The sequence below is a fragment of the Lates calcarifer genome, linkage group LG16_LG22 (assembly GCF_001640805.2).
Source record: "Lates calcarifer isolate ASB-BC8 linkage group LG16_LG22, TLL_Latcal_v3, whole genome shotgun sequence".
NCBI lineage: Eukaryota > Metazoa > Chordata > Actinopteri > Centropomidae > Lates > Lates calcarifer.
Window position 1 is genome coordinate 12,583,835 of NC_066848.1, and position 24,307 is coordinate 12,608,141.

At 40.8% G+C, this 24,307-nt stretch overlaps 4 protein-coding genes across 5 annotated transcripts; 2 read left to right on the forward strand and 2 right to left on the reverse strand.

Annotated features, from left to right (window-relative positions):
- The first annotated feature begins 311 nt into the window (after positions 1–311).
- Positions 312–6,019, forward strand: si:ch211-248a14.8 (uncharacterized). 2 transcript variants are annotated; one of them, XM_018696951.2, is made up of 5 exons: positions 312–500; positions 1,702–1,765; positions 2,249–2,450; positions 3,706–4,006; positions 4,115–6,019. In XM_018696951.2, the coding sequence occupies exons 1-5, from the start codon at positions 488–490 to the stop codon at positions 4,519–4,521; spliced, it is 987 nt and encodes a 328-aa protein (XP_018552467.1). In that variant the 5' UTR covers positions 312–487; the 3' UTR covers positions 4,522–6,019. The 2 variants fall into 2 exon arrangements, with proteins under 2 accessions (XP_018552467.1, XP_018552468.1); XM_018696952.2 differs by having other exon boundaries at positions 1,702–1,758.
- ecd (ecdysoneless homolog (Drosophila)) lies at positions 5,460–11,177 on the reverse strand. Its single transcript, XM_018696954.2, is given in 15 exon segments — positions 5,460–6,557; positions 6,726–6,949; positions 7,042–7,109; positions 7,227–7,488; positions 7,989–8,092; positions 8,208–8,293; positions 8,423–8,548; positions 8,675–8,803; positions 9,004–9,196; positions 9,560–9,738; positions 10,063–10,150; positions 10,251–10,294; positions 10,296–10,369; positions 10,462–10,679; positions 10,872–11,177. Coding segments are annotated over 14 exon segments (2,010 nt in total). The 5' UTR covers positions 10,667–10,679; positions 10,872–11,177; the 3' UTR covers positions 5,460–6,329.
- Positions 11,178–11,318: 141 nt separating this feature from the next.
- Positions 11,319–21,405, forward strand: fam149b1 (family with sequence similarity 149 member B1). Its single transcript, XM_018696949.2, is given in 17 exon segments — positions 11,319–11,874; positions 12,720–12,836; positions 13,435–13,579; positions 14,375–14,523; positions 14,687–14,830; positions 15,519–15,680; positions 15,806–15,987; positions 16,096–16,238; positions 16,849–16,917; positions 17,473–17,585; positions 17,852–17,990; positions 17,992–18,077; positions 19,249–19,372; positions 19,599–19,724; positions 19,855–19,936; positions 20,159–20,296; positions 20,468–21,405. Coding segments are annotated over 17 exon segments (2,049 nt in total). The 5' UTR covers positions 11,319–11,827; the 3' UTR covers positions 20,551–21,405.
- A 120-nt stretch (positions 21,406–21,525) lies between these two features.
- Positions 21,526–23,870, reverse strand: dnajc9 (DnaJ (Hsp40) homolog, subfamily C, member 9). The gene is made up of 5 exons (XM_018696953.2): positions 23,505–23,870; positions 22,771–22,911; positions 22,295–22,549; positions 21,964–22,050; positions 21,526–21,880 (listed from the first exon to the last, which is right to left on the reverse strand). The coding sequence occupies exons 1-5, from the start codon at positions 23,676–23,678 to the stop codon at positions 21,770–21,772; spliced, it is 768 nt and encodes a 255-aa protein (XP_018552469.1). The 5' UTR covers positions 23,679–23,870; the 3' UTR covers positions 21,526–21,769.
- Between the last annotated feature and the right edge of the window lie 437 nt (positions 23,871–24,307).

Sequence of the window (24,307 nt, forward strand, 5' to 3'; positions counted from 1 at the left end):
TTTCCCTCTCATCAGAAGAAGGTCTATCAATAAAGCAAGAAAAATCTATCTTTTTTTTTTTAGATATATAACATGACAACATTTTTCTTTCATGAGGCTTAGAGAGGCGTTTATCTCTCAGTAAAACACATCATGTGTAATAAAATGTGTCAATGACCAGATATCTTAATGGATTCCACAGATGTCTACTCCATTTCTGCGTATCTTCGGAGAAAATTATATTTCCTAACTGTCCTCCCTGGTTGCTTCTTTAATTATGGGAAGATAAACAGCCCAAGTCCAAAGTCCATCTGGACATAGTGAGAAAACAAATGAGGCGAATGCCCAGAGCACAGAGAGCTGAGGCGCATTCAGCAGAATAGATAGGGAGAGTTTGTTGAGAAGGTAACATGCTAAAATTATCTTAACCACAGTATTACCAGTAGTGGTAGGAATGAATGGCAATGACAGCAACTTGGAGGGAATGATTGGAGTTTTGACATGAAATATGCTTTCAGATGGTGAGTGAAATTTCTGTTTCTCTTGCACTTTCGTCATGTTGCTTTCAAAAATGGTTCACAATTTAGCACATATTTAAATGTGTGTTGCTGTTTTTTTTGTTTTTTTTTTCGTAAACAGCTTCTTTTTAAGCAGCATGCAGCTTTACTAGCGGTACTATAATAATACACTGTTGCCCATAAAGTTGGAATAATTTTTTCAGACACTTTTTATTTGTGTTTATACACAATAATCACCTTTGACCAGGTGCAGTGATTACATACTGAGTCCCAGTTACCAATTTTGTTTTGAGAAGATACAGAAGATACAATTTATCAAGAATAAATCACAGTCACAATTATTTCATGAGAAGAGGTAAAAAAAAAAATGTTTTATTCCAACTTCATGGGCAACAGTGTGTATATATTACTGTTATTATCACAAGATTATAATTTCTTGTCTCTGTGTTGATGTTTGACCCTTTGTCACACTTGGATACATTCAAACTGTAGTGGACACAGTACGGAACAGTAACTAATCACATATGCTCAAGTACTGGGCACAGTTTTGAGATACTTAATTGAGTATTTATGCTGCTTTATACAGAATTTTGTCATTTTTACATCAATACTAGTAGTTGTAGTTATTTTTTATAATCAGATTTTAAATCAAACTCTGTGAACCAACCAATAGTGTATAATGTAGTAAAATAAATTAATAAATAAATCAGCCTCACCTCAACTAGCTACATTTACATTCTGCTTAGTATATATATTCTGTTTACCTAAAGTTATTTTATATAGACAGGGATATAAAAAAAATTGGGTTAATAGCATTTAGTTCAGCATAAGAAATTTGGATTGAAGCTTGGCAAAAAAGAGTCATCCATCAATAAAACACACAAAAAATATTGGATGAGTAGCTGCATAAGTCTCAACTCTGAATAAAAACTAATTAAAATGTACAAGCAAATAAGAACAAGAAAACAGCAAGAAACAGGTTGTTTTCATGTTTAAAATGGCATGAAATTAAATCACATTTGTGTCAAAATATTTGTAGATTTTACTGGTGAATAGCGTATAGCATAGCAATAACAAGTGAGTATAGTGTGAGAGTTACTGGTTAAACCTCTGTTACTCTTGGTAGGACATATATTATTGACTGCCTTTCTTATCTGTGATGTTATAGCCATGTGAATTTCTCTTCTTTCCACACTGACTGTAGATAAGAGCCCTGCATCGCAGCAGCAACCTCTGCTCAGAATGACAGCATGTCCTTTAGGTAAAAGGTAATTTTAATAGCTTGTTCAAGTTATATATTATTTTTGTTACTCTGGCAACCAGGCAAATGAGAAAGCTAACTGTGTTTACACTTCAGAAGTTATCATATATTGCTACACATACAGCATATTGCTGTTAGATTTATTACAGCCTGTAAACCTTTCATTCCTGAGTGCGATTTATAAGAGGTTATCTGTCAGCAAAACAATGCAACATTATCTAGCTGCTGAGCAGTGTAAAACACTGAGGTCAGCAAAAAAGGGCTAAACCTCTACCAAAGGCCAAGCTGGTTTGGGCTTTTTCTGTAGGAGAAAAAAAAAATCTTTTCTTCTCTCAGTTTGGTTTCCTGGCCTGGTAAAATTGGCTCTTGCTATTTAAACTACAAATTCTCTTTGTACCAAATTACATTCACAGCTGTGTAATGTGAAAAAATTATACAAACACATGCATTTCAGTGGGATTGTGTGATTCAGATCTGACCCTGTGTGCAGTTCAGGGAGGTGGAGGAGGGGATGGTGTGACTCAGTGGTGCAGAGTCTTTCCTCTAATCATGCACTGAAGCCCCTGGTTCCCGCCCTCTGCCTGGTGGTCGTGGTGACGTATGGCCTGGCTGACAGACTCCGAAACTTTGTGGCTGGCATCTTCATCCCTCAGTACCATTTCCCGTACGCTGTGGCTCTCTGCTTTGCTCAGGTTGGTGCCTACCGCCGGGCTTATTTCAGTGGAAATTATATTCTTTGATCAAAATTAAGTAAAAATATGATTAAATACATAAAAATATGAAAATATGATTTACCACCAGCAAGCATGACAACAGCACACACTGCTGTTTTGTTTACATAGAGTGCTGTGTGTCCTACATGCAGTATAGTGATACTAAAATACCATACATATTTAAACACACATACACACACACACACACACATTATATATATTCATGTAAAGGAAATACTGACTTTAAAAAAGCAAAACTAATACTACTACGACTGCCAATAATAGTAATGATTTTTAGAACAGAGAACACTCGTTGACAAAATCCAACTTGTTTTTGTATTGTTGTTAATCATTTGTGCAGTTAACCATATACCTGTACAATAGAGGGCCAGCTGCTGGCTATTGTAACCCTGGTGGTGGGGAGTGACAGAAGGGGTTTCATGTTGACTCTGGTGTATGATAGATGTTTAACCAAATGGCTGGCCAAAGGACTGTCATGCAAATGTGACTGTGTGTCTAAAGGTTGCAACTAGCTAACTGACCTTTGTGAATGACAGTCATGTTAGTGAACAGAGTCACTTCAAGTGTCGCCATACATTTATTGTGGGTATAATGTAAAAACATGGAAAATCTAAGCTTTATGATTTCAGACGTAACACATAAATTTACATTGCACTATGGTAATGAAAGCATTAAATGGGCAATGCACTCCCAAGACAAGTGCTCAGGTAGAGATACAGGGAGTGGCTGTAAGGTCTGAATCCATGATTCATAGTCCATAGGTTAACATATGGACTATGTCATATGGCTTGTAGTAATATCAGTGTGTTTCAGGTGTGGTATGTGAGAAAGGGTTTTTTAAATATGACAAAGCCTGTAATATATTCTGCAAACAGAGGCTTTCCCATTTATTAAAAGAGAAAAGAACTTCACTGCAAATTTATCTTCAGCTTCACAAGGTCAAGTCTCACAGAAAATAGCACATTGACATAGATTAGGCCTCTAACCAACAACTACTTTATTACTAATTAATCTCATCAGGATTTTAATGATTAGATGATTGGTCCATAAATTGTAGTTTAATGCAAGAGTGCAAAATGTCCATCACAGTTTCTCAGACTGCAGAGTGATGTCTTTAAATTGGAAAAAAAAATTATAAATCAATTTACAGTAAAAAGAGACTTTTAAAAAAACTTTAATTCTATTTATAATGACATTATCTAATCTTTTCCAGGTTCTGATTTCACTGTTAGTCTTAAATCTCCTCCACGTCCTGCACGTGGTGCCTCTGAAGCATTACTCCAAGTCCCTGGGTGAGAGGGTGTTGGTGCCTGCTATCTGTAACAGCATCCATGCTGTGCTGGCCACGTGGGCCAAAGCCAGCAGCTCGTACACCGGCTTCTTCTCCCTCACCCTGCCTCTGCTGCCCTTGTTAACTGTCAGCTTTAGTTTTGCCCTGAAGCTGGTATCGCCGCCATCTATCCACATCTCTGTTCTGATCTCCATCCTTAGTGGGACATCTATTGTCATCACAGGTGAACATTCAGATGTCATTTGAATGTGAAATAGGTGGTTCTTCACCTCAGAGCAAATAACCCTCTAATGATTTTCCCCGCTAACTCTCTCTCTCTCTCTCTCTGCAGCTTCCAAAGGTCTGTCAGGTGTTGAACCTCTCGAGTACATGTATGCACCTCTGGCTTTAATCCTCCACAGTCTCTCTCTGACCTGGCTGGCTAAGGTGTCTGAGGCTGAGCGCTGCCAGTCCCCCGATGCCCAAGCATCTATTTTTGACATCTACTACACCCAGCTGGTCAACCAGAGCTGGGTGCTGGGCCTCCTGTGGCTGCTGCACCCACACAATCCCTGGCAGGTGTTGAGTCATGGCAGCTGGCAGAGCCTACTCTTCCACGGATACCTGCTCGCTATTCTCCTGCTGGGGATGGTGTTGAACCTCCTAGTCGCGATATCAGCTCTGTGTGTCTCACCGCTCTCTGCTGCACTGCTCCACTCAGCAAGGCAGGTGGTGCAGCCATTCCTCCATCTTCTGTAGTGTCATTTTAAAGGACTTTGCCAGTGACACATATGCAATCCCAATAACTGATGACAGTGTTTTTTTATCTTTCATCTTTCTTACTTTCACAGTCCCATAACTTCTGCTGCTGAGACACTTGCATAATGTTTTCTGCTACGATAAAATGTCAGCAGAGAAGCAGCATGCATTAAGTAACTGTAACCATAACTGCATATTGCAAATGACAAGCTAATGATTCACACTTGAATTCAAAACTCTGAACACAGATCAGTTATTATCTTAATGCTAAAGGAGGGAAGTAATAGAGCACCAGTGTCTGTACAGGACAGGACACAGTGTAACCAAAACTTTGAATATCAAAGATTACAAATTAGCAGCATGGGTAAAACAGTATAAGTTTTATTTAAGAAGTGAAGGTGTCACTACATATAAAGGAAATATCAACAAGCACTTTTTTCTCATGAAAAACCTACTATATTTTGAGAGAATTGTGGATAGTATATAGAAGTATTGTCTGATAAACAATGAAACTAAGAACTCTTGATGGTGGGCTCAGACATTGGACCCTATTTTACATGACATGATTTACTTAACAGTATTTAAGGGATTTAAACTATCTCATGTTTCACTGAATGAATTTTCAGCCACACCTCTGTATAAGTTGTCCTTAGATGACCCTGAAAGCTTTTTCAGATGAGACAGGATAACTGTGAGGTTGAAGTTGTTAGTGCACACAGACTGTTGAACCAGCTACATTACATTTTTACCTATCAGTGTTAAACTTAAATCCCTGACTGAATTAATTTTTAACCAGAGGTTGCCCTTGAATGAATTTGACTGCTGAGGTACATCAGATGAAAAGGGGCCATGATGTGGAGAGAGTTAAATGGTGCTGACACCAATTTCTTTGAGTCTATTTTAAGTTATTGGAAGTTAAAACTGAAATGACATTGAAATAAGTTTATTTGCAAAAATATTTATTCTGTTTCTTACAACCGAATGTAAGTGCTGTTAAAAACCAACATCAATACATCTATCCAGACATTAGCAGCATGTATTAAAAGTCCACAGTGAACTTGATCAAAAGGGTTTGTCATAATTTGCTGGCAGACATTTCACTTTCAGTTTACTGTCACTTTAAACAAACATGGATGTCAGAAACTTGAGTTTTTAGATCACAAGACAAGACTGTAAGAGAGACCTGGTTTTCACAATCATCATCATAAAGTTTCATGGCATCTTAGAGATGAAAATCTATATGTACAGTGCAACCAAAACTGAACATATATGGATTCTTTTTACATTTTCTTTTCTTTGTACACTGCCATACATATGACCCCATCATAGATAATCAGTGAGGATTGCTCACTAATATAGATGAATCAGAAAGCTATCATCTGAAAAAAAAAAAAAAAAACTTGTGGAATCTTGTCAGTAATTCTCTTGTTCTTTTGGTATTTTACATGTATTTTCAATTAATGTTATTTTTTTTAACTAAATCTATCATGTGCACAAACTGGAGTTTCCTTTCCTTTTTGCCCTTGTGCACACTTAGTATTACATGTAAACTGTAAACAGGTTTAAAAACATGAATTAGAATTGTTTTTCAAATGTGTAATAGGAAATGTCTTCAAGGTGTCTGCTAGTCCTAAGGAACACAGCTTTACAGTGAGCAATGAGTGCTTTCTGCAACAAAAGCACCATCATTGTAATGAAGGCACTCTGCTAACAGCTATAGATGCTGCTCCTTGCTGGGTGTTATTTATCACTTTTCATTGGTGAAGGGAGGCCTGCCAAATACTGCCACAATCATTAGTTACTATTTGTTACGAGGAATCGGAGTTGGGTGGTAGGTGTAAGCCCAGGCTCTGTAACAGGTTGGAGGCCGGTCCGGCCAGCCCGTCCTGGCAACTGAGGGACTCCAGCAGGTTTGTGACCAGGTTTAAGTCCACATCAAGAGGCTGGATCTCCTCCCCTGTCTCTCCCTCCCTTGGGACACTTCCTGGAGCAGAGGGATGAGGGGAGCCATTGCCCAAGTCTGCCTTGTTGTAATTCTGCAGAAAGGACAAATAAAGTAAAACAAATTGTTTATTAATTACATTCTGGATGACGTACATTCTTTTTAGTGTATATTTTTTGAGATGTAATAATATCTTGAGGTTGAGGCTGAGCAGAGAGAAGAGTATGCTATGCAGGGGATGTAATCTCAAACATAATCTTACAGTTTGACTGAAGCTTTTTCCTATATTAGTGCTCATCAGCTCCTGGTCCATTTGATCCATGTATTTTCTCAGACTGTCTAATGTTTCTGTCCCGTTCATCTCTACATGATCAGAGGACTCCTCTTCTTTGGCTTCCTCCTCCTCTTCCCCATTATCATCATCATCATCATCATCATCTTCATCATCATCTAGATCGTCTGAATCAAGCTCTTCATCTTTACTTCCTATAGAAAAAAACAGACAGATTCAGTAAAGAGGGGAAGATGTGTCAGGTTTCTTCAAGTTATTTTTTTACTGTTACACAACTTCCACATACCTAGCAGTCTGTCCAGTGCATTAGCCATGGAGTCAGGCTCAAAACTAAAAGGCTGAGTTGAGCTGCTCCTGGAATATAAAGAAAAACAATGTGAAACCTGAGCTGAAAGACTTGGTGAGGTTAATGCACATCTAAATAAATTAGCTAGATCTAGGTCTGCTGGCCAGAGAGCCAGCCAGTCTCACCAGGGCAGTTCAGCACCCTCATGTGACGACATGGCGCTGAGGAAGTTCTTCATCCCCTGACTGACTGCCACCAGGCTGTAAGCAGCCTCCTCTTCTTCCTTGTTGTCCTCTGTCTCCTTCCTCCCCTCCTCTGCAACCCCGACACGCTGCGTCTGTTTGGTGGAGCTGGAGCTCTGGCTGCCAACATCAGCCCTCCCTCCACCACTCCTCTCCTCCAACATACGCTCCAAATCCTGAGCTGTGATATCCAGCCAGCTGTCACCTGGAGACAGACACAAAGAAAAATTAATTATGGGAAATGGTTGAAAGAGAGAAGGGTAGAGAATGGAGGATGCATACCAAAAGGACAGAAACTGAAAGGAATTGGCAGGAAGTAGAAAATCCCAGGTGGCAGAGACAGACAAAGGCAGTGTTTACTTCCTAGCAAAGTCATGTAAACCTTGAAATATGTACTTAATAATAAGTAAGTAAAATGCACATCTCCACAGAAAGACATTACTCAACATTAGGACATATGTGAAGTAAAGTGAGGTCCACAATCTCCACCATCATCCAGAGGTTAAGATTAACTATGCTGCCATTTCTAAATATCAAACCCCTTCTTGTACAGATAATACTAACAATGTACATACAAATATTTGTCGTAATTGGATGGTAAAGTTCAGGCATACACACAAAGGATGAAGGTAAAAAAGTTTTTACAGACGCCTTACAAGTCTGCAAATATATCATATCATAGCAAAAAGGAACATTTTCACTCACTGTCCTCTGGGGGGAGCTGTGACTCTTGTTTCTTCAGCTCATCCAAGCTGTGGGAGTTGCAGCTGTGGAGAAGCTGGAGAACCTCCTCACCCGGGGACAAAGCACTGAAAACACACACAGCATCTATATTCAGACATGTACAATTAGATGTTACAGGCAGGCATTATCACACAATGTTCACAGCTGCATACACACACGTGTGCAACCACAGTCCCTCACCTGGATTTTGAGGCAATGGACTGTTTGAAGAAGTTTTCTGCAGATCTCATCAGTTCTCTGTAACGGGCTGAACCTTCCAGTTCTCCCTGCATTTCACAAGAATAACATTTTAAATGTCATCTTCTACCATCTGTGCTTTTATGTTTAACCTGACATTGCAGGAGTCACTAACTCTTACTTATTTTTGACATCACCATTCAAACAAACTGACTAACCCGGAAATAGCCATTCCTTTTTAGACTGTCCATGAAGCCTTTCCATTGAGGGTTGCAGCTGACGGGGGCATCGGGCTCTGATGACGGCAGCCTGCACTTAGAGCACAGGATCTCAAAGCCATGTGCCTGCAGGCAGGGTCACACACGGACAGAGGCAGATATTAAATCATGAACAAAACTACAAATTCATCACAGGCCGCCTTGTATCCCACTTACTGCTTAACAGAAGAGGAAATACAAACGGTGGCTCACCAGTTTCATGCCAAGCTCATGAGCTTTGTACTGGGGATGAGAGCGAGGAGGCAGGGTGAAGCCGCTCCTCCGGTCTGGGGTGAATTGTTGTTGCTGCAGCTGGGCGTACAGGCAACGAGTGAATGTCACCTGGAGATATAGACAAAATTTCACAAAAGCTGAAACAGAAATATTAAAAGCTAAAAACCCAAAACGTGCTTATAGTATGGTGCAGGAAATAAACACAACAGAGATGCAATATCTTGGAATAAAAACACTTTCTTTTAAAGGAGGTCAGACTCTTCTCTTTGCCTACACCACAGCCATCATGAATCTTTAAGTGCGTTTACCGAGCTAAGGACTCTTGTATCGGGAGGAAAGGTCCTGAAGCTCCGACACGCCTGCAGATCTACTGGATCTCGCAGGTAGAAAGCTGACACCGCAGGGGCGACCAGGTCTGGTCTTTGTGCCAACACAGTGGCAATACCAGCAGGTATGAAGCAGTGGGCGCGGTGGAGGCTCGTTTTAATCTTCTCTGGGTACCTAGATAGAAAGAAGAGATTGATATGCTTTTTCGTTTTTGATACATTCACAGTATCCTCTAATAATCATCAGATGCTCTTACATACAAATATCCCTCCTTCAGATAATATTTACAAGGCTGTTAATATGACATTCTTTTGCATTTGCAAGTGTACCACAGCTAATGTTGCGACTTCTCTTTAAGGCAGCTTGCACAGAAGCTGTGTAGTTGACTATAACTTTTATACTTTTCAATATTCTCCTCAGTATGTTCTATTCAATACCATCCCTAGTGAAAAACATATACATTTGTAAATTACATTGAATCTGAAACAGATTTGTGAATCAAAAGCAGACTTTCATTACTAAAAGACGTCCTCTCACCCCTCTAGTCGTTTCCTCAGTGCTGAGCGAATCTTGGGACTTGCCCGACAGGCGTCTGGGTGGGTGGAGAGCAGTGCCAGAGCTTGTGCCACACTGGGTACAACATCCTTTGAGATGCCCACTGGACTGGATTTGGAGGGGCAGGGTAGGATATATAATTCTCCCTTGTATAGAAAGACCTGCAAAAGAGATTGAGCAGATCAGTGACGGTTTACACTTACAGGAAAAACAGTCAATGTCAAGAGAAAGATATTTAAAAGGGCCATGCCAGTGGTTTTTCATGTTTTGCTCAATTATCCACAAATGATAATATTAGAAAGGAAATTCATTGAAGTGTTAAAATTATCCTGTGGTAATTATCATTATTGTTTTATTGCTCAACCCTTGCTCAACCCAGTACAATCCTTTAACTAGACATATTAATGTAGAACTGTGGTAAAGTATAAACCAATCCATGGAATATAAAAGACCACCATATCTACCATCTCATCTGGACATCTCACCCTGAGTTCACTGGTGTCTGGATTCAGCCACTTGGGGAGAAAATCTGCTGCTTCAATCAGAAGAAACTCCCCATCATTGTCCTTCAACTCTGCACACAAACATGGCATGAGAGAAGACACAAGCACATTAAGCATGTAATATGGCAATCAATTTTGTTTGGTTGAAAAATATGAACTTTCTATCTCACCTGGCTGCAAGCTCTGGGAAGGCTTCTGTGATTAGCTGCAGGAGGATAAATGATAAACCACTCATCCTCCACATTGTCCCCAAACTGAGTGCTGCCTCCAATATGAGCAGGGACATCTCCTGTCAATAAAAAAGATTATTGACATGTGGCAGTCTTAAGTGTGGGTAACAATCTTTAAATCAGAATCAAGCATTTTTGGATAGGACTATACCTTTCTCGGGATGATAATTGAGGTTGAATGCCTGATGCTGCCAGATGTATTGGATCAAGAGTGGGGCAACCTTTGCCAAAACCTCCTTTACTAGATGTGAGAGATGTTCCTCAGTTTGCTGTGAAGATGAACCGTCTGGCTGGACCAAGAAGAGTTTGTACTGGACCACGTCCTCTTGTATCACTCTCCTTTGCAGGGCGTCCATCGTAGTAAGATAACTGATAAAAAAGACAGCAGATTCATGACATAAATACATATATGTAAGGAAGAATTTGTTATCTTTTCTTATGTTATCTCGCAAGTCTCAATTAGAGCAAAGCATCAGAGAAGTTACACGAAGCTCAGTCGACCAGGTGATAGTTAGCTATTTATATACAAGATACTCTGATGGTAATGTCAGTCAACCTTACCTTGCTTTGTTTTAAAATGTTATGTGATATCAATGTGAGATTTCAAAGACACAAACAAGCCAGGAAACATTTCTCATTTCTATGTACGTTACTATCATGCCGTATGTCACTGTTTAGGTCCTACTGCAAATTCTACTCGACTACCCCCAAGCGTGCAACAACTAACAGTTCCTACCGTTAACATTAACTAAACTCCACAGTTCTACAGATACAGTAACCCACATTATATCAAATTAAATTCAAAAATAAGACTCTCCGCTCGCGGATTTAACGAAAAATCTAATCATTTATTACATAATGCGCATTTTGAGTTTAGTTCACCAACAAGTGGATATATTTCAGGAACGCAATGACGTCGTCGCAATAAATGCTGGGAGTTGTAGTGAGATAGACGATGATGTAACGGCTATTCTCTGGTAGTCCGAAATCTATTTCCCGTGAGACCACGGGAGGACGAAGCTGCGTATCCATGACAGCCGTGTTATTGTTGTTGGCGTTGGAGCTAACATTAGCAAAGAAAATCCTCCTGAGGGGACGATAGCTAGATCCGCTAACGTTACACACTCATTTCTTTTAAGATAAAACCCTAATCGATGGGCAGCTTTTGCACCACACAAGATGCTAATTTAGTGTCACACGATTTATCTCAGTGGAAATGTGTTTTGAGGAATTATACAATGCTGCTCGTGCCTTGTTGATGTTTCATCTGTGCGTCTATGTAACGTTAGCTAGCGTATTTTTAGACGTAGCTTCCTCCTAACATTAGCTGCAACCGTTTAATAAAGACCATTAGTATCTGTAGCCAGTGCCCCGTCCAGCTTTCTTGCACCAAGTGTATTTATCTGTGGACTAGAGGAAATGTCAGCCATCCCTCCAACCTGTTCCCAGCGAGCCCTGGAAGCGGAGGCAAGAATGAGAGATGAAGGTTTGAGCCTATAAAACGGAGACAAAGGAGGATGATTTCACGATACAACAGGAGACCTGTATCGCACAAACTTGAGATGTGAGTATTAAATATGAGATTTTACCGCTCTCCATTGAGCTGGATTTCCTACCATACCAGCTGAGCGCTGAAATTAAGTTTTTCTTCCAGCTGTCAGAGGCTCAATACTGTTTACTGGGAAAGTGAGTCTGAAAGTATTAAAAGCATGGTCACAAGTATATACAAATTTATGATATGTACATACATCTGGAGTATGACAATAACATACAGAATGGTGAATAACAGATATGCTTCTAGTGGTTTTCATTTATATCTTTCATACCATGGGCAGTATGACTGTAAAAACAGGTATTGAAATGCATACTGTCTTAAACAGTCTTAAATTTAACTTGGTGAACCCTGTAGAAACACAGACCATCAAATGACTTTGCAAAATAATATTTTTGTTGATCCAGGTCTGCTTAGACAGACATTCACTGTATACAATACATGATGATGTCCAGCAATTCAATTAGAAAACAAATTTAGGTTTAAAATTACCTTTTAGGGAACAACATTTCCTTGTTCCATGATGTCATGCTTTGGAAAATGGTCAGCAGTAAAGTTAATACACAGTATTGTATTTATGGTGTTTGAACAGATACTTCGACAAGAATTATGATAAAGATGAACAAAGACCAGTGGCATATCAGAGCATCATCAACAGATGTTTTATGTGATTAAGGACATCTCACTGTGTTTTCTGTTTGTGTCATACTTATCATGATGTTGTGTCATATCATTGCGACTGGAAGACCATCCCTGACATTAAATACATCACTAGTGTCCTCTCCAGACTGTGATTGCCCACTCACTTTTCTGATTAGTGTTTTTGATCTGGTGTTTGGATCTGGTCTCTTGGGCAGCCGTGGGTTGTCTCGAAGCAGCCTCGACCACCACCCTCTCCCAGAGGAAGCAGACGATAATCAAACCCCTCAGCGCTACCTCCATGACCTCCAGGAAGCTGTCTCCACTCACAACAGGTAACTAACTCCTGGTTGTTCTACAACCAGACGGGGTTGAGTTGTTCTGCAGGGACACAGACATTAGCTACGCCGGAGTAAGGCCAAGATGAAACTACTTGCAACGAGTATACACACATGCTCTTGCATGTGTGTTTTGTAATGTTACACCATCTTGAGCAGACAGCTGATTCTCAAGGCTCTCACTGTGTGACACAGGACACCCAGAAGCAGTGGATTAATTGATATCACATTGCCTTCTTCAGATGTGCAATTAAAAGAATAAATAATGAGGCAGGCTGTTAGAATATTCTATTACTTTGACATTTGCCCTTTATTTTCCATTTGCCTATGATTATGTCAGCAGCCACCGCCAGTAAGATTTCCTCAGCCACATAACACAAACCTGGTTTATATTGTGACATAGAAAATCAAGGTGTGTATATATATACTTGTTAAATATATACTTGTTAAATTCACTGGGTATGTGTGAAACAGGTGTAGGAAGTGGGAGTGTTGGAAACAGATTGTGAACTGTATCCCTGACACAAAACATGGTGAAACATTACTTCTCAAACTGTTCCAAAGCCTCACAACTTTCTCCTTTCTGTCTGTGTAGCTCAGAGACATCTGCTGCCTCAGGCCACTCTGACTGTCCCACCGTCATCTCAGTAGACTCCAACCAGTCCTGGTCAGGTATCCACAGCTCCACAGGCACTGGTATATCCACAGAGAGGAGCTCTGTTTTCTCCTGGGGCTATGATGTAAGTCTACTCCTGAGAAAAAGAAAATCATAATGTGAAGTAATAATGCCAGCCTGGATCTGTCTGTCACACAAGAAACACACTTGAGCATACACACACACACGCACATGCACACTCACAACATTGTTTTGTCTTCTAGCATTTTTTTAGCATTATTCTGTTGCAAAGATGAAAAGACTCCACAAACATCATGCATAGTTTAATGTCAGATTTTGATTTAGTTACCACCATTTGTCACCTTTTGACAAACCAATGGAAAACCATAAAACAGCTTGCAATCAGTCACTATATCATACGGTAGATACCTTGATTGTCTGCTACTGTTTTTGTGTACGTGAGGCCTGAATCCACTGGGTATTGGTTTGTTATTATGCTGTGCTTTCTAGCCTTAGCTGGTCCTACAAAACTTTTCCAGGACTCAATGATTTATTTAGTTTGTTGTCCTCAAGCTGCTTCTGGGAGAGAAAAAAAGAAAACTCTGTTACGCAAACTAACTCACTCCTAAGTCACCTCTTTCTGTCTGTCTCTCTTTCGTGTTTTTTGTTATAGCATATGAACAAAGCTTGACCACAGACACATACACACATCCCAGGGGGGATGTAGGAGCTAATTATTATGCACGTTGTAGCTTGCTGTGAGATGATGAAAAAAAAAATTAAAATTCCAACGTGTTGCCAGTAACTGATGAACAGACTGAAAAGCAGCAGCTTTCAGTCATAGAGCTGCTGTATGAGAACAGAAGAATGACTTGCTTCCCTTCCTGTTTCTCTGTCTCACTGTTTTTCCGTCCCACAGGAGTTCGACAAGGCAGCGTCGCGACAGGTGCAGCAAATGTTTGAGGAGATCGACAAAGAGCTGTACGAGGGGAAAGGCAGTGGAGGCGGGATACTCCAGGGGCTGCAGGATGAATGTCAGCAGTGGGCCACACGTTTCCCACATCTTCGGTGCGTTAGCCGGCGTTTCCTACCAACCACATGACCTCTTAGTAAAATGGGGCGGCGGTTGGATCAAATCTGAATGTGGAGACTAACCTGAACAAAAACATAACACTCTCGTATGAAAGCATAATTATTTTTCTTATTTATTCATTGCATGTGTGTCACTAAGAATCCTGGGGACTCAGCTGGTGTATCCCAGTGATGAGGGCTTCCAGTGGTACGCTACTTCAGGGAAAAGCAGCTCTGCCAGCAGCCCATCAGCAGGCAAAGAGAGCAGCGTGAAGTCCCAGGAGAAAGATAAGACTGGCACAGAGTAAGTCTTAACTGCACTGACTAACAAAAGGTCAAGGTACATTTCCCTTAATTCTTAAAACCTATAGGACTGTCTAATTGAGGCTAGGTCTTAAAATTTAATTTGTTTGAGGTGTGAAATCTCTGTTTAAGCAGATATAAAGGTAGAATGCATCTGTGATAGTCACAGGCACTAGTGTATATTACTTTATTATTTAAAGAACTTTGTAAAAAATATTATGCCTGTCTATCTTGAGTGGCTGTTGGATGTCTGTCCAGATGACTGGCGTCGGTGCATCAATTATAGAGCAGTCCTGACTGACTCTGTGGTTTTGTGACCTAGATTCTCTGGCTTGTTAATCAAGTGTGTGAGCCAAAGCCATGTTGGTTAGCAGTAATAGATAGTTGCTAGAGCTCCCACTTTTAATGGTAGACTACTGAATTGACATAGTCGAATTGACAGAAAACAGATGTTGTGTGTCAGCCACTTTGTTAATGTTAGTGTGAGCTTGTGTATTATTGTGTATACTGTATAAAGTTTGTGTTGGAATTTTCCTTCTGCGTTTCAGCCTGTAGTTGTCAGCTGGATTCTGATTTATTTATTATTTATTGAAAACACACAGTACGTGAGGGCTTATGTCTGTGAGCATACAATTTTATGAATGCGTATTAAGTTGCTTAAATATATGTGCCCTTGTCTTGGTGGAAAGGTTGAATGTGCAGGGCCGGAGAGCGGCACTGATCAGGTCCTCCTCAGCAGAGCTGGATGGGCCCCCTGGCACCTCCAGTGGCTCCGGCAGTCATTACAAGCCGAGAGTGATTGAAGTGGAGGGTCTGATGGAGGAATACCTGGCTTTTGATAGCAGGGACTTGTGAGTTATTTACTTTCCTCATGCTGCACAGTATTGCTCTTTTTCCAGAAACTAAATCCAAACATCAGCTGCCTGTCCACGTGTCGTTGAGTTTGGTTATAATTATCTACTCCTGTCTTCAACAGGGAAGATGAGTGGGAGCAGGATTGTTCAGAGTCGGGTCGGAGGCATCACTCCCTGCCCCCCGTCTCACCATACCGGTGTCGCCGCCAGGCTGTTCTTGACCTGCTCTTTGATGACGTGTGGCGGCAGCTGGTTGGCTGGATGAAAGAGCTAGTTCAACGCCACTGGGAATGCTGCACCTCAAGTAGAACTGAATTTTACTGTTTTGGCATGCATTAGACTTAACTTATTTTATCAAATGTCCATTCGTATGCACAGTATTTAGATGTGACTGTACATGTGTGATTGGCAGATGATGAAAAGATTTCTGGGAACTTGAACCCTGTGCAGCAAGACTCCCAGAATCCCTTCATGCTGCTCTCTACGTTGCCCACCATGCTGCCCAAACTTGGCCAGAGCAGGGTGCCCCCACTCACAGCTGGCCTGCAGTTCCAGGTCAGTGATCTGAAGGAGGCTGAAAGGCACCAGGGTGTGTGTGGGGGAGTAGATTGGGAGCCTCCTTTCACTATCATCACTGTCATCAGTTAGAGGTTAATTCAAAACTCAAAATAAAATGAAGTACAGTATATTGTACTGTATTTATACAGTATATAAAATGAAAAGAAAATGATCAAATTAGAATATAAAGCTAAGTTAGTCATGGAGTGTTAAATATAGTACCAATGCAGACCCATCCTGATTTTAAATCATTTTAGTCCTGAGAAGAATATATAACATTTATTCAGCATCCATAACTGTGAGGTCTTTGTGTTCCACAGTCCACACCTGATTGTCGCCTGTTTTTCACTCCTGCCTGTTGCTCTTTCAGTCTTTCAGTGCTTCCAGTTCATTAACCTGTATCACTGTTTTTCTTTCCTTCCCTCTTTACTCTCTTCACCTTGCCAATGTGTTCTTGTATCTTCTGTACCATTTTCCTTTCTTTCCTTTTGTTGGTTTGTTTTTGCCCTTTCTCCTTGTCTTCATTTCCCTTTATGTTCTTTACCTTCTTTCTTCCCTTTCTATCCACTCTCTTCCTTTGGTCATGCCTTTTTTTCCCCCCTTAAAGAACACAAAGTCAAGGGGCTCAAAGCACAAGTCCAGACGGAAATCCAAAAAGCAGAAAAGGCCGTCCACTGTATGTAACTCCCTCACTTAGAGCCAAAATGGTGGCGTGTTGTGTGCATGCCGTCCATGGCGGCTCGTTATCTTTATCTCTAGAATAAATGTGCTTGTGCCTGTTGATTAACACAAAAGCATCACCTCTGTTTATCCTTTTAATTAACTGCAACTTACTTTCAACATGAACGACTTTGATTTTCTTTAGATAATTTTTTTTTCTTTCACAATGTGAATGTTGGAATGCTTTGTTTTGCTAGTTATTGCTTTTGTTGCATTTTAAGTGTTGTGGATGTTGTTTTTGATTGGTGGCATAGAAGATATGGGATCCCCCTTGGCATCACTGCATGATAAATAACCATTTCTTGGAGATTATACTGTATTTACATATGGAAATAACTAACCGTATGACCACTGGCCTTCATAAGATAAATTCTTTGTATCTTATATCTCTTGTCTCCTCTTACCTCTCTCTGTCCTTGACCCTGTAATCGTTCCCATCTTTTTGCACCACCCCATCACCCTTTCCTTCTGTCTCATTACTTCCTCCCTGTCATTTCACACCATTCCCCAGGCTGGAAGGGTCCCAGTTGGAGCAGTGGCAACTCAGCACAACCTGAACGACCTCATCGTGATCCACAGCATCCCCCTGCAGCAGAGGAACCTGGGTGTGCTGGATAGAAACCAGTATGGACACATTTTAATCTTCTATGACACATCCATCACCAAGAATGTGTATCTTCACAATATGTGATTTGAAAGGCATAGATGTCCTTGTTTTCCATTTACAGGTAAATTGCATTTTGCACAATGAGATGGACACAGCCTCACTCGTGCCATGTTTTTGTCTCTGATCTTAACACCTTGTTTGGCAGAGTGCACAGCCAGTTGGCAGCAGGTGGAAATGCGCCATTCATCAATTGTGTGTGCCGCTCTCTCTCCTTCCCACACAGGGAGCCAGAGGAGCGGCCATCCCACAGACCGGGCTCCAGCGCGGTCCCCTCCAGCAAACCTCGCCCTCGCCGAACCCTGGAGCAGAGCTCTTCCTCGCTGTCCCGCCCGCCGCAGTCGGCTCGACGCAGAAACCCTCCTCCCGCGTACGCTCCTGCCATTGGTTCCCAGCCTGAGTCAGTCCAGCACAGCGGGATCCATGGATGAGGTCATCCGCGGGACACGTCTGTGAGTTTCAGAGTCGAAGGAACCCTGCCAGCCGCACCCAAACCTCTATCTCGCTTTTAACTTCCTCCTCCCTCTGAAGTTGTGCAAAGGCAGAGAGAGAGATTACTTTGAAAACAGACTCCCTTTCAACTTGTGCCTCATGGCTCTGTGTGGTAGAATAATGGGAGTGGGAGGTGACAGAAGTTTCATGTGTGATACCAATTTAACAGATGAACTTGTCATGAACTGCGGGCAAAAAAATAATTGTGTAAAGTCAATTTTTCTGTAAAATTCAGCAGCTATCTTATCCTAATATATAATGGTAGGATTTTTTAGAGGTACAGTTTCACATATTTGCTTTCTTGCCAACTGAAGATTGAAATACAAAAATATTTGTGGCTACTTTTTTACCTGTACTTTACAGTCACCATTATCATGTTTCCAGGCAACCAGCTGAAACTCACAAGTTTCACAAAGTCTCTGTACCTCACCAAGAAATAGTTATGCATTAGAAAGTGTTGTTTTACTCTTCGTCTTCAGTAAGTGGGATTTTTTTTAACCTTCGACAGAGACAAACTAGCTGTTTCCTTGCGTTTCCAGTCTTCAGGCTCAGGCATCTAACTGGTGGCAGGAAGGTGAATCAGCACATTTTGAACCAATCTTTGATAAGAAGAGAATTTGTTTTTGTATCTTCAAGAAATGAGTAATGACTAACATTTCAAAAGGATATATAACATTTTGCATCCAGCATGATTAAAGGTGACACCTGTGGTTTACAAAATGCCCACTATGTTATTGAAAGAGATATGGTAGGGTTGTACTGTATGTGGTGTACGTTATAGGCTGTAGAGTGTAGATTTGGTAAAAAAAAGCAAAACACAGTTTCTAAAATGTCAAACTAAATATCACAGTCCTGCCATTGTAGTGCCCTGATTGTCAAATTCTTGTAGACAAATTCTTTCCAGCATAGTGGTGAAAAAATAGTTATCTACAAATCATATCTGTTCTTTATCATCTAAAAGCATCCAACAAGAAGTAGAATTCTAACTTTGATTTTCATCCTTACACCCAAGCTGTGAATTTTCACAGAACTCCCACGGTCATCTCCTCAGAAATGAGTATATGTTCGCAACAGAAAAACTATCTGCTCTTGTTTTAAATTTTCCTCATTTGCTCGTTTCTTTTTCCACAGACCCACAGCCAGTGACCGCCTGACATCTCCGCTGTTGCCTCTGAGCAGAAACACACTCCTTCCCCCCATCAGCACCGGGGACCCAGATTCATCTCACTCAGGGCAGCAGTCCAAACCTGCACAGGTATAACACCACTGAAACATGACTATATTGGCAATGAGGAACTCATTAAAGTTGACTGAAGGCTTTTAAGATACATCTACAAGTTACACCACTAAGTATACAGCCTAAAAAACAATTGTACAGTAGCATTTATTTAATGTACTGGTCAGTTTTATTAAAGCAGTAAAACACATGTTGCCAACTTTATCAAACCTGTATATATGTCCTTTTATTTCTTTCTGTCCAGCGCCAGAAAGGCCCATCCAGTCGCGCCCACAGTGCTATAAATGACGAAGCTGGCAGTACAATACCAAGGGATCGTCACCACCTACTGGATGTCTTCTCTCGCCCCAACACCACTCACACATACAGGGTAAGATGCTCACACACATTTCCTTATCAGTGGGGCTTTTAGAATACCGAGTTGTTAGCTGCTTTGGTCAATATAATGAATCGTATAAATATGTATGACAGTATGTTTGACCCTTTGTGTTTCTCTTCAGTCCGACACTCCGTACCGTCGTTCCTTCACAGTATTGGACAACATAGGGCAGGGGCGGCCAGGCAGAGCCTCTGTGGGCACAGGTCAGACATTCAACTTGAATTACTGAATTAAAAAAAACAAAAAACAGATAAGAATAAAAATTGCTGCTGAAAAATGGATGTGATATACTGCAGTGGTTACCAACCTTTTTTTGTCAAACATACTCCCATAGCCCATAGTCAGTGTTTACATACCAAGTGCCTATGCAAGATGGATTTTGTAGCACATCACTTATGCATTTATTTATTCGTTCACTCTGCCAGACTCTCTTGGAATTGGCGTGACCGGCGTCAGTCTTGGCATCAGCAGCTCATCTTTCTTGGACTCGTTTTCCCATCACCCCCTGGGACACTCGCCCATCAAAGACGAAGAGGAACCAGACCCACAAGCCCCTGTCCCAGGTCAGTAGATTAAAAGCGACTGATGAAATTCTTCCAGACTTAGGCCTCAGATAAACTATGAACGTGGGGGGTTGCAGCAACTGGCTTCAAGTAAGATTTATATAGTGGAAAACAAATGTTTTGAAGGGCAGGATGTTCATTAACCTTTTTTTATCCTTCCTTTTCCTGTAGCTCCACTGGTGCCTGTGTCAGTCCCACCTCGGTCTTACACCCGGGGAGGCATCTCATCCAGAGCCAGCAGACCTGGCTTATAGTTCGCCTCCAGACCCCTCAGCCATTCATCTTTATACAGCACAATTAAGTGCAACACTCTGCAACATCTGTGCCCACTAAACATTTTTTGTCTTACCCAAGTAGCATAATTTTTTCATGGTATGCTGCTTTGGTGAAGTTTTTGTTAGAAGCCTATTTTTGTATTTCAGAAATCAGCTTATGTGGCTGCCAAACACAAATAACTGTCAACAGTAACTCCATTTTCATGTACAGCTTGAGCTGTATATGTAGACATTTGTACAATGTAGGTATGATTTGACTGTGTATATATCTATTTATATGTGAATGTACTGTATGTTATCCTCGGCAGTGTGTTGTTGACTATGCAGGGAATAACACATCCGTCCAAACAGGGATAGAGAGGATAAAAAGCACTTTTTCCCTCTCTGATGCTACATCAGAGAGTTTGGTACTGTATCTTTTATAAGGACACAATTTTCAACCACCCTGTGTAGGAAACAGAAATCGACCCAGAGCCTCTGCATTGCATATCATTGCACATAGGAAAGAGAACCCACCTTGAAAGTCTTTGGTTGCCTTTCTCTCCGTTAAAGCTCAGTTCAAATCATAAATCAGAAGAGGATGTGGTGGATGTAGAAGCACTGACGGAGCATCTCTGCAGCCCATGTGCTTTTACTACTACACCTCAAAATAATGTAGGGGCACAAGAGGCAGTAACAGGGAACCATTTGTAAATAACTAAGGGAAATCCATTCATCATGTCTGTATAAAATGTTGTATTTGATGTATATGTATTATTACCTGAGTAAAGCCAAGTGGGGATGCTTTCACAGGTTACATCAGGGTTACTGCACAAAGGGGTACTTTTCCCTTCATTCATTATTAAAATATCTGACAGCCATGCTACAAAGGTGACAAAGCTTGAAAATCAAAGTTTCTTCAATGCATTTTCTTTGATTCCATTTTATACAAAATAATAAAAAGCTGTCTACAAATTGTGAACATAAATATGAATTTATTTGAGTTTATGAAGACTGAAAACAAGACATAAATGACAAGAAATAAAGGACACATTTACATTTTGACAAGTGCTGCATAAAAACTTTCATGTGGAAGCATGCAGAAGGGAACTGGTAGCTGCTCATACATGTACTCAAAAGCATCTTATTAATCTAAAAGGTGTTTTTTTTTAAAGATCTATATACATTTTATCTGCTATAACCAGAGCCTGTACGCTTTTCACTTTTTTCCTCTTCGTCCCCTTTGAGATTTCCCATCTTTTTTGGAGTATTTTGCTTCCAGGTCGGATAAGAAACTATTAAAATTCTGCTCTCTGGATGCCTGTCTTTGCTGGAAAAGAAGAGACAAGGGAAGGTTATAGAGGGAAAAAACAAAAAACAACACCCTGCCAATCGTGTGTAAGCACCTGTTACCTTAAGCATCATCACAAGACTATCATCCTGATCACCGAGCCCCATCTCCTTCTGCATTTCCTCTGCTTCTTGTCGCTCTCTGTCAGCCTTGAAGATCGAATGCAAACACATTACCGTGACCGAACAAAGTTGTGAGGCGCTATAGCCTAGTGCTGTGTGTGTGGATACTGTGAGTGTCTGTTTGACTCATACACTCATCATTGTCTCTTGCTATATTTACATTTTAAGCAACTAGCAAAAAGTTTTAGGGGCATCTTTTGGCTATCCAACAATCACATGAGCTGTGTGGAGTGTTAAAGCTTGTGGCTTTAAACACCAACATATTTCTCACCCTCTTCCTACGAGCTCTCTTCTTCTTCTCACTCTCCCGAGTAAACGCTGGGAACGCTGTGACTTCTTCGCTGTCGATGGCGGCCTGGATGATGCTGCAGAGCCTGGGCTCGTCTTCCTGGGAGCAGCACAGGGCAGAGGCTGTGATGGCATCCATGTCTCCCTGGTGCTGCACGTACAGCTGGATCACATCCTGCCGCTCCTCCTCAGAGCCCTTATATTTCTTCTCAAATTCAAGGATGTCCTGCACTGTAATCTAGGAGACAGATGCGCATTTGTTTTATCATGCAGTGACACAATAATCTCAATCTCCACTTACTGTGTGTCGTCTGACATAAAATTCCTTGAAAACGAGTGACTTACTTCAAGGTGTCACATCATCATATGTATTTACAAAGTGCAAAGACAAAGCAATGTGCGTGACTCATTATTGAGTCACATTAATAACAAAAGAAAACTCCAGCTGTGCTCCAATACCTTAGGGAAAAGCAATCTCCAGTAGTCTTCCCAGCAGCGGTCTTGACTCAAGACGTCAGACTCTTCATCCACCACTCCCTGCTCATCATAAACAGCCCTCTGCTCCTTATCGCTCAGCACTGCATAGAGCTTCCCCAACACCTGGAGGGGGCAAAGAATCAGGTGAGACTGTAATCAATGAGCCGTTATTTTACATGGCAATACTCAGTAAACAGGGCTGTTGTGTGAGTGCTATTAAGTACTATTAGTCAGGTGGTTAGTTCATTGGATAAAAGACACCAACATTTCCCTGTGGTCATTTAACAAATTTCTGCAACAGTCCTTGGTTGTGGTCCTTTTTTTTTTTTCTTTCTAACCCTCATACATTGATCATCTCAGCACCACTCACATTTATCTTGTGACCCTTTGGTGGGGCCAGACTCATGGGTTGGGAACCACTGGACTAAACTACCTGTCTGTTACTTATAACTAGCTCCAGCTGCAATAGTAAAATCGTGCATGCTTGACGGATGCATTAGTATTATCAATCTAATACGTCACATTACAAAATGATATATCACTGACAGCGGCCATTTTGCTACAGAACGAGTACTTTTACCATTGATCCCTTTGGTACACTGCTGAGGATACTTCTGCATTTTTACGTAAGTCAGATTTGACTTTGGAGTATGTTTACACTGGTATAATGGTATTTTTACTTGTACTCATTATGTGTGTGCCGTCTAACAGCTCACCTGAAATTTCTCTGTTGCTAGCGGGTCTTCAGGAGCCCGGTCTGGATGGACTTTCAGCGACACTTTGTAGTAGCTCCTCCGGATCTCTGCCTCCGCTGCCTCTTTGGTGATGCCCAGCACCTCGTACAGGTTTGAGGTCTTGAAGAGCTCCTGGCAGCGCTCGAGCAAACCCATCCTGACAGCTCTCTGGTTCGACCGGGTACGTTAATACGAGTTTTGACCGGTTACGTATTTGCTCTCTAACGTCTACACGTTTTCTTAATAGCCGTGTTTGGCGGTTAATTATACAGACGTCCTATGTTTTCCTTTCCCCTTTGTCGAACATTGGTTTGGCGCGCTAGCCTGTCATGCACTTCCGTACGTACAGGGACGTGCTTACGTAACAAACGAACGTGCCCTCTTATTGGTTTCCAGAATCGAATTCGTCGGAATATGTAACGAGGGCTTATTACAACAATTTTATTTTCGTATATTTTGAATGTAAAGACACAAGATTGACTTTATTGCAAATGGAATGATTGTATCGGGAACATTTTTATTCACAAATGTCGTTCGTAAGACAAATTTCAATTCACAATGTTTAATACTTGGATTAAATGGAGATTAGTTTTGATTGATGTAGTATTTTGGGGGAAAAAATAACATTTTTATTTTCAAATCTTAAAAAAAAAAAAAAAATCTGCACAACAGATAGAAAATCGAATGAATAAATTGTTTTGCAACCCTTCTACTCATATATTTTTATTTACCTATCTTCTTTGAGATTTTATTAATTTTTAATATAAATTCACTGTACTGATCAA

Excerpts from the sequence above, each read along its gene's own strand:
- si:ch211-248a14.8 (XM_018696951.2), top strand. Across the intron at positions 1,766-2,248 it reads GCATGTCCTTTAGGTAAAAG|TTCAGGGAGGTGGAGGAGGG; the intron begins GTAATTTTAATA and ends CCCTGTGTGCAG. Across the intron at positions 4,007-4,114 it reads GACATCTATTGTCATCACAG|CTTCCAAAGGTCTGTCAGGT; the intron begins GTGAACATTCAG and ends CTCTCTCTGCAG.
- dnajc9 (XM_018696953.2), bottom strand. The coding sequence starts at position 23,678 with ATGGGTTTGCTCGAGCGCTGCCAGGAGCTCTTCAAGACCTCAAACCTG. Across the intron at positions 22,912-23,504 it reads TAGCAACAGAGAAATTTCAG|GTGTTGGGGAAGCTCTATGC; the intron begins GTGAGCTGTTAG and ends TGCCCCCTCCAG. Across the intron at positions 22,550-22,770 it reads GGAGATTGCTTTTCCCTAAG|ATTACAGTGCAGGACATCCT; the intron begins GTATTGGAGCAC and ends TCTGTCTCCTAG.